Raw genomic sequence first — 15,901 nt, 5'->3', positions numbered from 1 at the left:
AATATGATAACGATTAACTGAATTAACTATAACTATAATAACGACTAATTGAAATAACCATATCAATGATCATCTGAAGTAACTGGAATAACGATTAACTATCTTTTTCTACATACAAGTAAAGTAAATGCTTAACATGAAAAGAAGAAAAAAAAACATACAAGTAAAGTAAATGCTTAACATGAAAAGAAGAAAATAAAACATACAAGTAATATCTGATGAGTCTTTAGTTGGTTGTGCAAGCCTCGGCTTTCAGTAAGAGGAGAAGCATTGACTTAGGCTTAACCTCCCAACTTCGGACCATTCTTATCCCCAAATAATCTATTGAATTAGAAAGGCCCTCCCTACCCTAGGATTGGGCTTGGGATACTTTTAGTCCAGCCACCTGAGCATTTTGGTGTTTAGAATGTCTACACAGTTATGGACGAACATGTTTGAATAACCGGCACCACTGACATCAAGTGATCTTAGAGGGCAAACATGCCTATAAACAACCTTGGCCAAGGTTTTTCTGATGGGTTCAATGACCCGATCACCACCGCTCGACTTGACAACAGGGGAACAACAATATGGACAAGCATGAGCTATTAAGTAAAATTATTTAGATTTATTGTATCATATCTGATTTCAATTCCATGTCATTGCAGATTTCATCTCACCTCTTCACCTTTTCCATGGCTATACAACTAGTGAGTCGTAGGTGTTCGGAATCTCAGAGCAATCGACTTTGTTTGTTGATTCATGAAAATTATATACTTCTAGCTTTTCACAATTTGTGATTTGAGAGATTATGTTCCTTAAGACTTGCAGAAATAAATATCATTCGATTCTGATTTCCAGTGGCAAAAATAATTCATGATTCCATGTCATGGATACTTTACTATGATTTATGATAAACAACTCCTTGATGTTATTTAAGTGTGATGGATATAATCTACCACTTACTACTATGGAAATCGAAATGCAATAACAATTGTTAATGGAATTATAGCAATATTTGGAATTTGATTAACCACATGACCTGGTATAATCTGGAAATGTCTGGAGCCTTGCTAGACGCTTATGTAACAACTCTTCTTTGAATTGCTTTCTAGGTGTAAATACAGTGTGTAAATACAATCATGACTTCAGCAAGGAAAGAATAACATAAGGCAGACCGTAACAAGAATGATATTGTTATAAAATGTAGAGGTATCGATTGGTAAAAGAAGGAAGTCAGGAATGAGAGGAAAGTTGAGTGCTTCAAACAAGATGTCTTCCACCTCTCTCGACTCCTTAATAAAAAGAGATGTTATGTCTCTTTGGCTTCCAAGAAGCCGTAACATAAAAGGAATATCTTGGCTCTTGAACACCAAATAAAAATGCCATGTGTATCAATCAGTTTCAAGTAAGAAAAATAAATAAAAACAAAAAACATGGAAAAAGATTTGAAGGTTATAATTCGAAAAAAAATTATGGTTTATATTTATCTACATGCACGTAGATATAATTATGGGGTGACATCATACTATTATAAAAGAAATAATAATATTATGGTGTCATTTTGTTCTTATATCTATGTGTTTGTATATAGGTATTAATTATAATTATGTGATGGAAATGTCAATCAAAATCCTTTGAGGTACGTATTATAATATAATTAAATTCTTTTATGTTTTAAAATGTTTTCTTAATAGCTCATGCAGGTCCTTCAATTGTATCCTGAAGTTCAAGTCGCTAGGTCCTTACCAAGGCAATTTAAGGTCATACCTGTCATCCTGATGATTAGACTAAGCTAGTATCCCATTCCATTGATCCCGTTTAGTAATGCTTTCTCCCTTCATCTTCTCCTGCAATCACCTGTGCAACATTTCCATGATAATAACAAGTCCCATAATAATTTTCATATTAACATTTAAAAAAATTAATTAATTATTAACCATAATTCTAAAATCAAGCGACTGCTAAACATCACATGGCAAATAATGGATAACGACTATCTTCATTAAACAGTTAATACAACGGGTATAAATAACTACCTACTTCACATGATTATGAAAGAAAATTCCGTTCAATCTAATGGCTATGAGCAAATTTAAAATTAGGTCAAAATTTGGGATGTAACAAGGGTGTTGTGGATCCATCTAGATCCACAAGGTAAAAACACCAACCTTGCCAAGTTAGGATGATTTTGGGGACAAATTCGGACTTGAATTTGGCCTCCAAGATACGAATCCAACAACTAAGTGGATGAGGAATCCATGTTCCTCCAAGCATTCTGGTTTCCGCCTTATCTTGAAACATGATTCATCTTCTCCTAAAAGGCAACATAATTGGATGACTGAATGAGTTGGAGTGATTAAGCAAGTTTGAGAGGACATTTTATGGTGGTGGAGAATGAGTTAGTGTGAGGAAAAATCCTTGAAGACTAGCAGATTCCCCCAGGACTTGAGGATTCCAAAATCCTCCCACCCTCTTGATTTTCGCCTTGAGAAGAATAGGATGGGAACTTAATCAAAATCGATCCATTTGTGCAACAAGGAGAACAAGGACTTGGAGAGGCATATAAAATCAGTTTTGGGACTAATGAAGTGCATGCATATTTAAAGTTTGAGATTATTAAAATCCTTGAAAGGTGGCAAATTCCACCACCCTCTGAGGAACAGTTATCCTCTTACACCTCTAATTTCTGCCTTACACAAATAATGGTGAAACATAAACAAAGCTTGCACTTGAAACACAAAATGAAGTTCAAAATAACTTGGGAATAAAGTCTTATGAAGAGGGTGATTGATATGAGGGTTTGAATATAACTAAGAAACGAGTTATAGAAATGAAAATGCAGCGAGAGGGGAATATTCAATGCAGGGCGGATTCCACCCCCTTGGTGAGGATTCTATAATCCTTATCCTTCCCAAATTTCCACCTTAAGCTTTCTATTATTGCACCTTATTTTCAAGACTAAGTGATGAAGTTAGAAGGTGATGGGAAGTTGTATGGTGACATCAAGACTTGAACCTAGACCAAGGAGGATTCCTTGAGGGACCATCCGCCAAGGACAAAATCTTTTGACATGAAATTTCTGCCTCAAGGAGGAGCTCAGCCAAACAACTCATAGGGCGGCGATTTTTTAAAGGAGATTGAATGTTTTAAAATATCATTATCTTTCCTTTATAAGGTTGGCCTAGAAGGCTTAAAACAAATCAATTAAAATGTTTTCATTGTCTAATTGAGGCCAAGTCAGCCCATATGGGGGAGGTGTGCCTCTTCAAAACTCACATCGCCTATAAAAAGGATAAGGCTAATTCATTTTCATATCAAATCAAGTGTAGATCTACCTCTGCTACCTCTGCTATAAGTTATAGAAATGAAAATGCAGCGAGAGGGGAATATTCAATGCAGGGCGGATTCCACCCCCTTGGTGAGGATTCTATAATCCTTATCCATCCCAAATTTCCACCTTAAGCTTTCTATTATTGCACCTTATTTTCAAGACTAAGTGATGAAGTTAGAAGGTGATGGGAAGTTGTATGGTGACATCAAGACTTGAACCTAGACCAAGGAGGATTCCTTGAGGGACCATCCGCCAAGGACAAAATCTTTTGACATGAAATTTCTGCCTCAAGGAGGAGCTCAGCCAAACAACTCATAGGGCAGCGATTTTTTAAAGGAGATTGAATGTTTTAAAATATCATTATCTTTCCTTTATAAGGTTGGCCTAGAAGGCTTAAAAAAAATCAATTAAAATGTTTTCATTGTCTAATTGAGGCCAAGTCAGCCCATATGGGGGAGGTGTGCCTCTTCAAAACTCACATCGCCTATAAAAAGGATAAGGCTAATTCATTTTCATATCAAATCAAGTGTAGATCTACCTCTGCTACATGTAGCGAACTACTCCTTAATTGGCAGCGATTTTTCCTAAGGCAATGATCTCCTTCATAAGTTTGAGAGTGAAACTCATTGAGACACGAAATCCATTATAAAGGGGGCAGTGAATTGTGTATAAGACAATAGAATAATATTGAAGAAAGTTCGCTTGAAGGGCTGCCAATTTGGATAGCTCCATGCAGTCTTTTCATAAAAAATAGAGATGAAAAGGTGAAGAGAGGATGAGATCTGGGATGGTTACTCGTTAAAAGCTTACTTCTTTTGCCTCTTAAGTTTAAGAAAATTCATATTGCCTCTTTGGTTAGTTGTTGATTATCATGAAGGTTTTCAGATTTTCTTCACTTTCTTATCAATTTTACGAAGTTTAATACTCTTTTCTCCTTTGTTTTGCAAGGTGAATTTAAAGAAGGAGAGGCAAGGAAAGCTAGGAGGCAAGGAGATGTTCAAGACTTCAAATTATCAACCTCAAGAACTTTAAGCTCAAGATGGAGGACTCCAAATGAGAAGGAGATCAATTCAGATTATCAAATTGGAATTTCAAAGATCAAGATCAAGATGGAGTTCAAGAAAGCAAAGATTCAAGCAAAAGAAGAATTTTTTCATCAACTTGAACTTCCTCCAAAAATCCAAGTTTATTTTGAAGGATTCGGCTACATGGAGGATTTCATCACTTCAAGAAGAATCAAAAGAGACACCAAGTTTACAAGTTTGAGATGCAAGTTCAAGTCATGACAATGACAATGAGAAAATTTTCAAGAAAGATGAGGAAGATGATTTGAGAAGATGAAGCAATTTGGGAATATGCCATTAATTGAAGGCTTGGCAGTGTTGAGCATCAAGAGATATTTTCCCATCACCAAAGGATTGATCAAGTATACAAGATAAGGATGTTGAGGTGCCACCTAGTTGTCTTCTCTAATAAGATAATTCTAGATTCAAGAACAGCCAATCATATTATGCCAAGTGCACAATTTTCTTATTGGGCCACATAGTGGTGCCCTTATGTAATTGATCGATATTATGACAACCCTAATTAGGGTTGCAGGGATAAATCTTGACCCTTCATTGCTATTGAACAGCTATAAAAGGCCAAGGCCTTCTCATCTGTTAAGAGTTAGTGATGTTAGATTGTAGACCCGATCACTCACCATATCATTAGTTCGATGCCATATGGATATCTTCATTTAAGAGAGTTTTTAGGTTTTAATAACTGAATATAAGTATTTAATGGAATTCTTCAACTAGGAAGTTCTAGATCATAACTTTATCATAATTTAAATCACTTATACTTACTATCTAGCATATGACACTCATTAATGAGTAGATCATCCTTCATTGAACACCTAAAAAGGATTAGTGGATCCATGTTTTTCCATTTATGTAACCTTGGTCTTCATGCCCATCTTATCACAATAATATTTCATTAGAATAATCATCTCATGATAGAACATATACTTCATATCCAAAACAATATACAACAACTCAATATGTCAAGTCAACATTGCATGTGTATTTTACATGTATAACAGTGTGTCAAAGGTAAAAACATGATATACTATGCAAGATCTTCATACATCTAATCAAGATCATAAGCATCTGAAAAAAATTCTCATAAGATTCTTATCAAGTAGCTCATCATTCACCTGTAAATATTTGGAAGTTTATCTTTTCCATTTGTGTGACCTAGGCTTTCGTGCCCATCTCGTCAATGTAATTGTTTTAAGCCAAACAAAAGTTACATTGACAAATAAGCATTGATTGTTTCAATTATGCAAGTGTGTTTACTCCATACTGGAGCACAAAATGATCTTGTCGTTTAATCAACATCATAAAGGATCATGGTTCACAATTTTGTTTTCCTTCAGTTCAAGTTCAAAATAGATAACAAAATATTACTACCATTTCATAAGAACAAGAATATAATTGCGTAAAGTAAATGCTTGGAACATTCAACTGAAAAGAAATATTTAGCCATCATCAGGGTTTTAGATAACATCTCATCAAGATTATAGGAGTTGTTTTGGATTGCGCAAGCCTCGGCATTTGGACCCATTTTAATCTTCTCATTCTCTACTGAGAATGGCCCTCCCTCTTGGGATAAGGCACATATACCATTTTGGTCCTACCACTCGAGCATCCTAGTGTTAGAGTGTCTTGCTTATTAACAGTCAAGGTTGAGGATCCCCTCCACCAACCCATCATTTTGTCAGTTGGCACCACTGACCTCTTAGTGATCCATTTTAGGCAAGCATGCCTTTAATCTACCTTGGCCAAGGATTTTAAATGGGTGGATAAATGGCCCTGATCACCACCGCTTGACTTGCCAATCATGTCATCTTCTTAATTTTGTTTCATCTTTATGATATTGCAGATTATCCATCTGTCCATTTCATCTCAGCCCTTCCTCGGTTATTCTGAATGATTTTTCGATGTGATTTTCCAGTTTTGATTGTAATATCCAGTTATGTAATATAAATCTTTTTCAACATTTACATTTTCAGTTTCTAAAAAAAAACAGTGTTGGGCCCAAGGTTTCAACGTTAAACCCAACGCTCTGATACCATATGTAATAACCACTTTTCCAGGGTCTTAATTAACAACTTAACATACTCAAAGAAAAATAGTTATCACTTCATCTTCATAGGAAGTCAGTTAAATCAGTTTCATTCATATGAAAGGGAATGATGGTTAAAATCAGTTAAACAAAATTTCTTAACGAAGAGCTGAAAACACCATCAATGAAAATTTCTATAGAAGTTAAAAATCACGTACCATGAAATTTGAGATCAAAATCAAAACTAGGGATGCTTCTACAACCACCTAGATTAGTCCACAAATACCATTATAACAATATCACATGATGAATACCATCTAAAAATCGCTATCTCAAAATCAAATGATGATTACGATTAAATACCACTATATTTAAAATTAGGGCATCACATACCATTGTATCAATTAGGGCATCGATTACCATTGGATCATTTAGGGCTTTTAGTTACCACGGTATCACTTAGGGCTTCCAATACCACTGATTCATTTAGGGTTCCAGTTACCACTGAATCAATTAGGGCTTTAGATTCCTTTCCTTCCAATTACTTAACTGTTTACAATAGCATCGAGATTAGAAAATATGCTCATATTCGATATTCATATAAATGGAAAACAAACCATAAATCTATCTCTCGCATCTAGGTGTAAAATAATTGTAACTATGAAATAACTCAATTAATCTTACCTTCTTGCATATACATCATAAAAGTGATATTACCTATTTCCGACAAACAATTTAATGTACAACTTATCTTTGTCTGTTGTTCGCCCGACAACTTGGAGAGAGGTGAAACATTGTCAAGGGCTTAACCACCCAACCTCGGACCTTAACTTATTCCCCACACAATCTCCAACGAGAAAGGCCTTCCCTACCCAGAATAGATGGGGACCATCTTGTCATTAGTTGAGCAACCTGGTATCTAACCATACCCCTCGACTTGACAGCAGGAGATGACCTTAAACGGAATCATGCATGAGCTATTAATTAATTCATGATAAACATTGATATGTCAAAATTGATTATTGTTTTCATGTTATTGTAGATTCCTTTCTCACCTCATCACCCATTTCCTTGGCTACACAGTTGGGTGAGTCCCAAGTGTTCGAAATTCTTAGAACAACTTGTTCTGCTAATTATACAAGAAGATTACATGTATCCAACATTTCACAATCTGTGATTACATGATCATGTTCTTAAAGATTCCAGAATTTTGATTGTTTAATTCTAATATCCATTAGTAAATGATTATGGATCCATACTAAGTTTTTCTTGGCTTCAACAAAAGATTCATAATACTTGTCTTTCATAAGAGTATAAAAACATTTCATATTCTTAGCCAATGCGTTCTACTCAAATTGGGCATATGGCTTCACAAAGGATTTATGTTACTTGTGAATTATTTATTGGGTCTTGTTGAAGGTGTTGCTCTTAGCTCAGAGACATATGGAAAATGCATTCTTTCTAACAAAGTTCTAATAAGAAAAACAATATTCTGATTTGTTGTACACCTCTTCACCAATTCTATGGCTTCTTTGCCGAGTGAATTTCTCGGTGTCAAAGTATTCTAATATGTTCGAAAAGTTTATAAAAACATGTGCACTGATGTGGATTTATGTAATCAATCAAGTCTGATACAACTACCAAATGAATTCATAGATGATATAAATACTTAGGAATTCTCGTGCATGGTCTGATATACACTTCAGAATACTTCAGCCAGTAATATAAATTGATCTCTATTTATCAGGCCTGGCCGGCTACGATTGGTTACTCAAATTAGAGAGAAAAAGGATTTGAAAAAGAAATGTATTTGATTTTCTCGCAATCCTATCATTATGAATCCGCTGAAGATGGAAATTAAACTCAGTAAAAGAAAATAATTGGTTCATGACATACATTGCATCTATAGTATTCAATCTTAAAAGAAATAGAAGGATCTGCTTCCAGTCGGCTCATCATGAGCACAAATTAAATTTAAAAAAAATAGGATTCGAAACTTGAACTTGGATTGGAACTCCCGTGCTCTGGCCGGTCTCTTGCCCACCCGCTAACTTTGAGGCTACTTCCTTGCTTCAGATGCTGGCAGTCCTAAAGAAGAAGACAGGGATTCGGGGCTGTGTAATAAAAAAAGATAATCTGCTTAGAACTTCCTAACTCAGCTTAATAAGAAAATGCAGCAGTATGGAGTTAAGAGGGAATGAGAGATGGAAAGAGGCATCCGTTGGCTAACTTGATCGTGGCTTCAGCAATGATAACAATATACGGCAGACTTGAAGCAAAGTATGGATTTGAAATGGAGCCACCATAAACAAGGGAAGATAATGACTAAAAAAAAGAAACAAGAATGAAACTATATATCCTCACTGACTCCTCGCACGACTCCCATATTAAGGGACAAGCTGTGACTTCTTGGCTCCCATCGGTTTCAAAATAATAAACCATTCGATTTCCAAACATTAAATCGATTGGAAAAAGAGAAGGATAGGAAAATAAGATAACTCAAATTGACAAAAATTAAATCGATTTATCATGCCAAGTGTTAATCAATTAAAAGAAAGAATATTAAATTGGAAAGAATAGAGTTGGAAGATTATAGTTTGAATATTATAATAATTCGAATGTTATTATAATTTGAATATTATTATAATCTTATATGTACATGTAAACTTCGCCTTATTAAATTATAATGGTGCCAAATCATTTTTGTATTATATGCATGTATATAAATATTTATTAAAATAATATGATGAAAGATAGATTAAAATCCTTTGAGATACGTTTTATATTTTAACCCAATTATTTTCTCAATTTATTTATTTAAATAGCTCATGCAAGTCCACAAATGTATCCTGTTTCAAGTCACTAGGTTCTCAACCCATTTACTCAATGATGGTGATGCTCTTGCCTGATTCTTTTTTGACAATGCTTCCACCCCTTCATCATGCTTCCTACAAGGAAATTCTCCACAGTTAAATTATATTATCATAATAATTTATTTACTTATAAATAATCACAACTGTTAACCATCTTCTTAATTCCATGAATTCGTGATTAACGATCAACTAACATGTTATATTCACTAACTATCTTACCATTTCGCCATATTATAACAAATTAAATTGCCAATTGACTTCATGTGAACCTCAACAGCTATATTTCAAATTAGGTCAAAAATTGGGATGTAACAATAAACTAGGCCATTAGCCTGTTGTTTATTGTAAGTGTGCCTTGTGTGGAAAGCTAGTGATTGTACTTAACTTTGTTTGATATTACATCTTTAGTTTGCATTCATTGATGGAATTGAAGGGGAGATATTGATTTGAAAACTAATTGAGTATTCCTTAGAAGCTTGCACCAGGTGGATGGAGTCACTGACAGGTTTTGTTGAGATTAATAAATCATTTCTGCAAATGTAATAACACTCCTGTTTATTTCTGTGTGTTCCAAATGAAGGCTTGAATGACATATAAATATGAGAAGGGGGGACATGTCTCTATGGTTAATCATCATTAGATAATATATTAACAATAATATACAAATATACATTATATAGTTAATATGAGAGTATTTATCTACTTGATGATTGACCAATAATCATAAAATGAATTATCTCTAGGTCAATTCAATCCGACTAAAGCTACAATCTTAACAAGGTTTGCATCTAGTATAGTCCAAGTTTACCCATACATCCTTGTATTCATAGTTACAAGTAGAAGTTAAGCTCAAGAGTTTAAAAGATGGAAAATCAAAAGTTATATTTTCATTGGAAATTGTAAAGATAAATCTACGATAGCACTCAAATATCCATTGAATGAATAGCATAAGTCCCCTAAGTTATTACCAACAAATCACATTATTTCACTAAGCGAGTATCCACAATTGAAGGAACCTTGAAGTCATTTCATGATCTTACTTTGCTAGCTTAGCATGAAAAGTGACCTTATTCAAGAGGGATTAGATATTTAGTGTTTCACTTCAAAACGTTGAGTGTTTGATTCTGTAAGTTGGGTGGAACAAAATTGATGCAGAGAGCACAACAAGAAAAGTGGTTTCCTTGTTATCCCTCAGCCACTTCTCCAGAAGAGGACTTCAATCTCCGTCTTTCTAAGGATGGTTTCTAGGGTCTCCAAATTACTCCCCTAAACAACTCTTACTCACTCCAAAGCTTCCCAACAACTTAGATTAAGAATTGAGGTTTGATGCACTTTTGGTTTTTAGGACTCTAGTCCCTAAACGTGTTGTTTTATGGAAATTCACCCTAAGCTTCTCACCAACTCATCCAACACCTTGAGATGGTATCTTAGGCACAAGAATGAGATGTTCCAACAACTGGTTTGATCCCCAACTTCTCACAATGCTCCAGACCCAATTTGGGCTTCCTAATTAGTTTTTCCTACCTAACTTCCAAAACTTCCAAATGAACAACCCAACAAACTATAGTTTCAGATACCCTTTTCGACCTTACTTAAGATTCCAAGAGATCAAGGCTTGACCCTACTCCAGCACTTCCTAACCATTACCTTGTACACAGACCTAATAAGCCTAATTAGGCTTGGTTTGCAAAGCAAGTATAGGCAAATGGGTGCATAAGACCACTCTAACCCCTTGGATATGTTCCTCCACACTGATTAACACTAATTACCACATTTCATGTCCTACTGACATGGTTTGATCCTTCAAATGCTTGCTGCTGCATTTCCTAGGGTCAAATACATAGAGATATTTGACCTAGGACTGATTAGGAAAAATAGCAAACCATTGAGTCCAACCTCCAAACTCCGGATTCTATTAGTACAACTTTTCCATCTTGCTTTCCCCAAATGGCTGTTGAATTCCATCTGTGGAAAGGCAATTTAGGCCCACATCTTGGTTACCCACTCCAATTAGTGAGGGTTTAGATGTTGTCTGAACCAAAATTGATATAACTTTTGATAGAGGTATCAAAACAATGTGAAACCAATTACCTTAGTGACCTAGTTCATCCCTCTATCAAATCATATACTTTGATCAGACCTGCCAATCCGTACAGGTCTGTACAACTTTGAGAAACAACAGGATTTCAAGTAAAACTCAGTTTTATTGCTCTCAAAAATTCCAAATCATTACAATATGTCCTTCTCTGTCCTGAGAGATGTTCAAAATGGTTAAATAGGCCTTACCCAACGGTCACAACAGACCAAGGCCAGTTACAACTACTTTTTGAAAAGTTGCTTCAAAGTTGCATCTTTTCGTTAGTGCAAAATTGACAACTTTTTACATTTTTCACCTAATTGCTCTCTAAGACCTTTTGATCGGTTTGGACAAGTATGAAATGACTTAATAAGCCTATAGAACTTTATTCTAACCAACATTGTTGAAAAATGCTTAAAATCCTATGGTAAGCCAAGGTGATCCAAGGTTTACAATGCACCAAATGGATACCTTGCTGATTGTTGGCTAAGATACCAAAAATTCACATCAACAATTATGATACCATAAGAGAGAATCTAAGAGCCCAATCACATTCTCGGGTGAATAATGAAGATCTAATAGTACAAGCTTTGAACTTTATTCCCTGTTATGAATGGTCTTTCCAGTAAGTTTTTAAAACCCACTACTAGGATACTGCCTATTGCTACCAATTCTGGCCAGATCCAGAACTTTTGGACCTGCAGGTTCTGTCCAACTATGGTTCATTTGTTCAATTCGTGTGGAAATTTTACCTCTTTTTCAGACTTTGGATTTCCAAAATTGTCTGACCTCCCAATTGAAACAAAATTTTCAAAACAAGTAGCTATGCTACTACTCGAGCATAAGTTGTATAAGAGAATTGCCTTTTCATGTCAATAGTAAGAAATTAAGAATAGGTTTACCCAGATTTCTTAAGCTTGTGTTTAGTTTGTTTTGAGCTTTTTTATTGTTGAGACTTGTTACTTTACTAAATTTATTATGAGCTAGTGAGACTTGAGGGCCAAGGCTAACCTAAGTTTATAGAGAAACTCCTGGTGCCTGGAAGCCTTCTAATCCCAGTGAGGCAGTAAGTATAAAGGAACACCCAAGCGCTAAAAATAGTAAAAACCTGAGTATCACATCTACATTTTGGACAATAGAGTTGCCTTTCCTCTAATAGGTGTATGTGCCAAGACATAAATGTACTAAATATACAGCCCTTGTTAAGATGACAGAGCTCAAAACTATAGAGAAATTCTTCAATGGGGATGCCCACTCATTGCTTTAAGCAGGGGAATCCTATTGACCCAATCACATGACAACTCGTCTCAGTGCAGCTCTGTTAAAGGTGAAAGCTCAGTTGTTTCATCTCTGTGTATCTTATTAGAGGTTTGAACATTACCTTGCTTAGTGGGCACCCAGGCTCAAATATAAGACTAAACAAAAATTCCTGAGTATTTAAGCTGGTGAATGTTGGAAATCACAGATTGCCCATACTACTAGATGACCTATGAAGAGCATGCTGGTTTTTAGGAAATTAATATTGTACACTGCTGACTGATGAATCATATAAAAATCCATACTTATATTTAGATCTGGAAAGGTGCAGGTATCAAACGCTTTAGCATTGTTGTGAAGCCAGGACATGTAAGCCGTAGGTAAAAATAAAAGCTCAATATATTCACCTTATATTTGACAACCTTTGAGCTATGATTTGATAAAGATTCTTGTGGTTGTGCAGGCTACTGGCATTGAGGCAAGGGCAATATATAATGCAGGGCAGGCATCTGGGCTGACTTTTTGGGCACCTAACATAAACATATTTAGGGATCCTAGATGGGGACGAGGTCAAGAAACACCTGGAGAAGATCCACTTGTGGCTAGCAGGTATGCAGTTGCCTATGTCCGTGGATTGCAAGGTGATATGCTTTCTGATAAGACAAGAGGATCACCAAGATCCCAGCAGACTTTGAGAGCTTCTGCCTGCTGCAAGCATTTCACAGCATATGATTTAGATAGCTGGGAGGGCACTACTCGTTACTCTTTCAATGCTTTGGTTAGTAGGATTCATTGCCTGGTTCTATTATAGGCTTTGGTAATACATATGGTATCACACATGTGGAGCTTGCTCACTAAAAACTAAAGCATATTAAGGATGTGTTAGATTCATTATAAATAAATCTTAATGCTCACTTGAATACTTGTCTTGAACTTTTCACTTCTTGAACATACTACTTGGCCTTAAATAAAGGTTCCATTTGATTTGATTTCACTGTTCTCTATTGGTTATCTTCAGGTGACTAAACAAGACTTGCTGGATACATACCAACCACCATTCAAGAGTTGTGTGGAGAAAGGACATGCAAGTGGCATCATGTGCTCTTATAATAGAGTTAATGGAGTCCCTCCTTGTGCTGATTATGACCTCCTTACGAACACTGCAAGACATGAGTGGGGATTTCAAGGGTAACCAATTACATCATTATTAACCTATTGTTTGCTTTGTGAAGATTAATGCATTACTTAGAGTTTCTTTTAGCACTCTTTTATTTTTTTTATTAATTGCTGTGCTTTAGAGCTCCATTGATCCACTCAAGTCATTGTGGACTTTAATAGAATTTCCGCATCTGAACTTATTAATCTTTCATTATTTTCCAGTTACATCACCTCGGATTGTGATGCTGTTTCAATCATTAAGACTAATCATCATTATGCATCAACTGCAGAAGACGCAGTAGCAGATGTTCTAAAAGCAGGTAAGCAGAATTTGTTTGAAGTTGTATACTCTTTAAATATGTATGTCCTTCCACTAATTATAACATATTTTTATCAGTGACATTTTCTCCCACAATGATATACTGGTTTTTCCAGAGTCTTTGAAATATATATTGGTCATATGATGATGCAGAATTGCCTTGCATAATCTTAGTCTAATTGTAACTTAGAATTGGAACCTTTATGATGAAGTTCAGATTTTGTATGAAGAGTGAAATAGATTTAAATCTTTATGATCTAATCAGAATTAATTATGGACAACAATAAAGAATTATGTATTCGAGCTTCTGATATCGGACAGTTCTAGAGGTGTTGTTCTTTATTCTTGGGTTTTCTAGAGGAAATTATATTAGAAGAGTAAGGGGTACAAGTCTAGGAGCTAATATGAAGAATAAGAGAAATAAATGTAAGGAATGGAACACCCAATACCTATATTTTCTAAACATCAATTTCAAAGAGAATGCGGAAAAATAATTCCAAATATCAGCTAAGATTAGATTGTGTTCGATGAATTGATAATGATCTCTACATTGTTGTTTGTCAGGAATGGATCTAAACTGTGGAGATTATTTGCAAAGATACACAATATCAGCAATCCAGAAAGGAAAGCTGAATGAATCAGATGTTGACAGAGCACTATACAACTTGTTCTCTGTACGCATGCGTCTGGGGCTTTTCTCTGGCGATCTTAGCCAACAACTGTATGGTACAATTAAGACAAATGAAGTGTGTTCAGCTGAGCATCAAGGAATTGCATTGGATGCTGCAAGGCAGGGGATAGTTCTTCTCAAGAACAGCAGAAAACATTTGCCTCTATCAAAAACACAAAACAAGTCTTTAGCTGTCATTGGCCCCAATGCCAACAATGCATCTATTCTCCTTGGGAATTACCATGGTTGGCTTCTACTTTGATTTCTTAGATAAGTATTTATTAACCTAACGAGTAGAGGCGCTCCACAATTGCTTGAACAGTGATCAAGTCTTGAAGGACAATAAAGAAATTGAATCTGGTGCACAAAATAGTTTTTTTTTGGTTAACCAGATTCAAGGTTTCTTTGTGGCCTTTGTTTAAGTACTAGTTCTAAGGAAGTGTTGGTATCCCCTTCAAATGCTTCATGAAGTACTGCATTCCTCATGACAAATTTGATAAACTTATTAGATCTAATTTACTATCTATTCGTGATGCTTGGAAATTAAGTTTCATATGGAGATAAAGCAGGGTATCTTACTCATTCAGAAACCTTCCCTGCTTATGAATATCCAGGGATTCCTTGTAGGACCATAACACCACTTCAAGGACTGCAGAAATATGTCAAGAACACTTTGTATGCACCAGGATGCGAGAGCGTGGCTTGCTTATCTGATACTATGTTCAATCAAGCCATAGGAATTGCAAAGGAAGCAGATGAAGTTGTTTTAGTTGTTGGATTAGACCTAACCCAAGAAAGGGAAGAACAAGATCGAATCAATTTGAATCTACCAGGCGAACAGAAGAAGTTAGTTTCTGAAGTCTCCCGTGCAGCTAAAAGGCCTGTGGTGCTTGTGGTCCTCTGTGGTGGTCCAGTAGATGTATCTTTTGCAGTAAATGACCCTAGTATATCCAGCATCATTTGGGCAGGATACCCTGGTGAAGCTGGAGGCCAAGCCCTTGCAGAGATTATATTTGGTGATTACAATCCAGGTATTCCACTCCCTACAATCCATGCGCCCTTTCCTGCTCTTCTATTTTGCAGTCATTTTTCTTTTCTTTTATGGCTTGGTATATATGATGTTTTG

General features: G+C 35.5%; 1 protein-coding gene across 1 annotated transcript in view; it reads left to right on the top strand.

Annotated features, from left to right (window-relative positions):
- Window positions 1–15,901, top strand: part of LOC149554030 (Glycosyl hydrolase family protein) — a 59,430-nt gene that overhangs the window by 7,673 nt on the left and 35,856 nt on the right. The window contains exons 2-6 of the mRNA XM_089789360.1: window positions 13,092–13,406; window positions 13,647–13,816; window positions 14,009–14,106; window positions 14,670–15,020; window positions 15,390–15,806. Of these exons, the coding sequence (XP_089645486.1) occupies window positions 13,092–13,406; window positions 13,647–13,816; window positions 14,009–14,106; window positions 14,670–15,020; window positions 15,390–15,806 (1,351 nt within the window). The remainder of the gene's footprint in view (window positions 1–13,091; window positions 13,407–13,646; window positions 13,817–14,008; window positions 14,107–14,669; window positions 15,021–15,389; window positions 15,807–15,901) is intronic.

This window comes from Cupressus sempervirens, chromosome 6, assembly GCF_028749045.1.
Source record: "Cupressus sempervirens isolate cs-2001-9-10 chromosome 6, ASM2874904v1, whole genome shotgun sequence".
Taxonomy (NCBI): domain Eukaryota; kingdom Viridiplantae; phylum Streptophyta; class Pinopsida; order Cupressales; family Cupressaceae; genus Cupressus; species Cupressus sempervirens.
The sequence above is the reverse complement of the archived record's forward strand: the minus strand, read 5'-3'. Positions and strand labels throughout refer to the sequence as shown.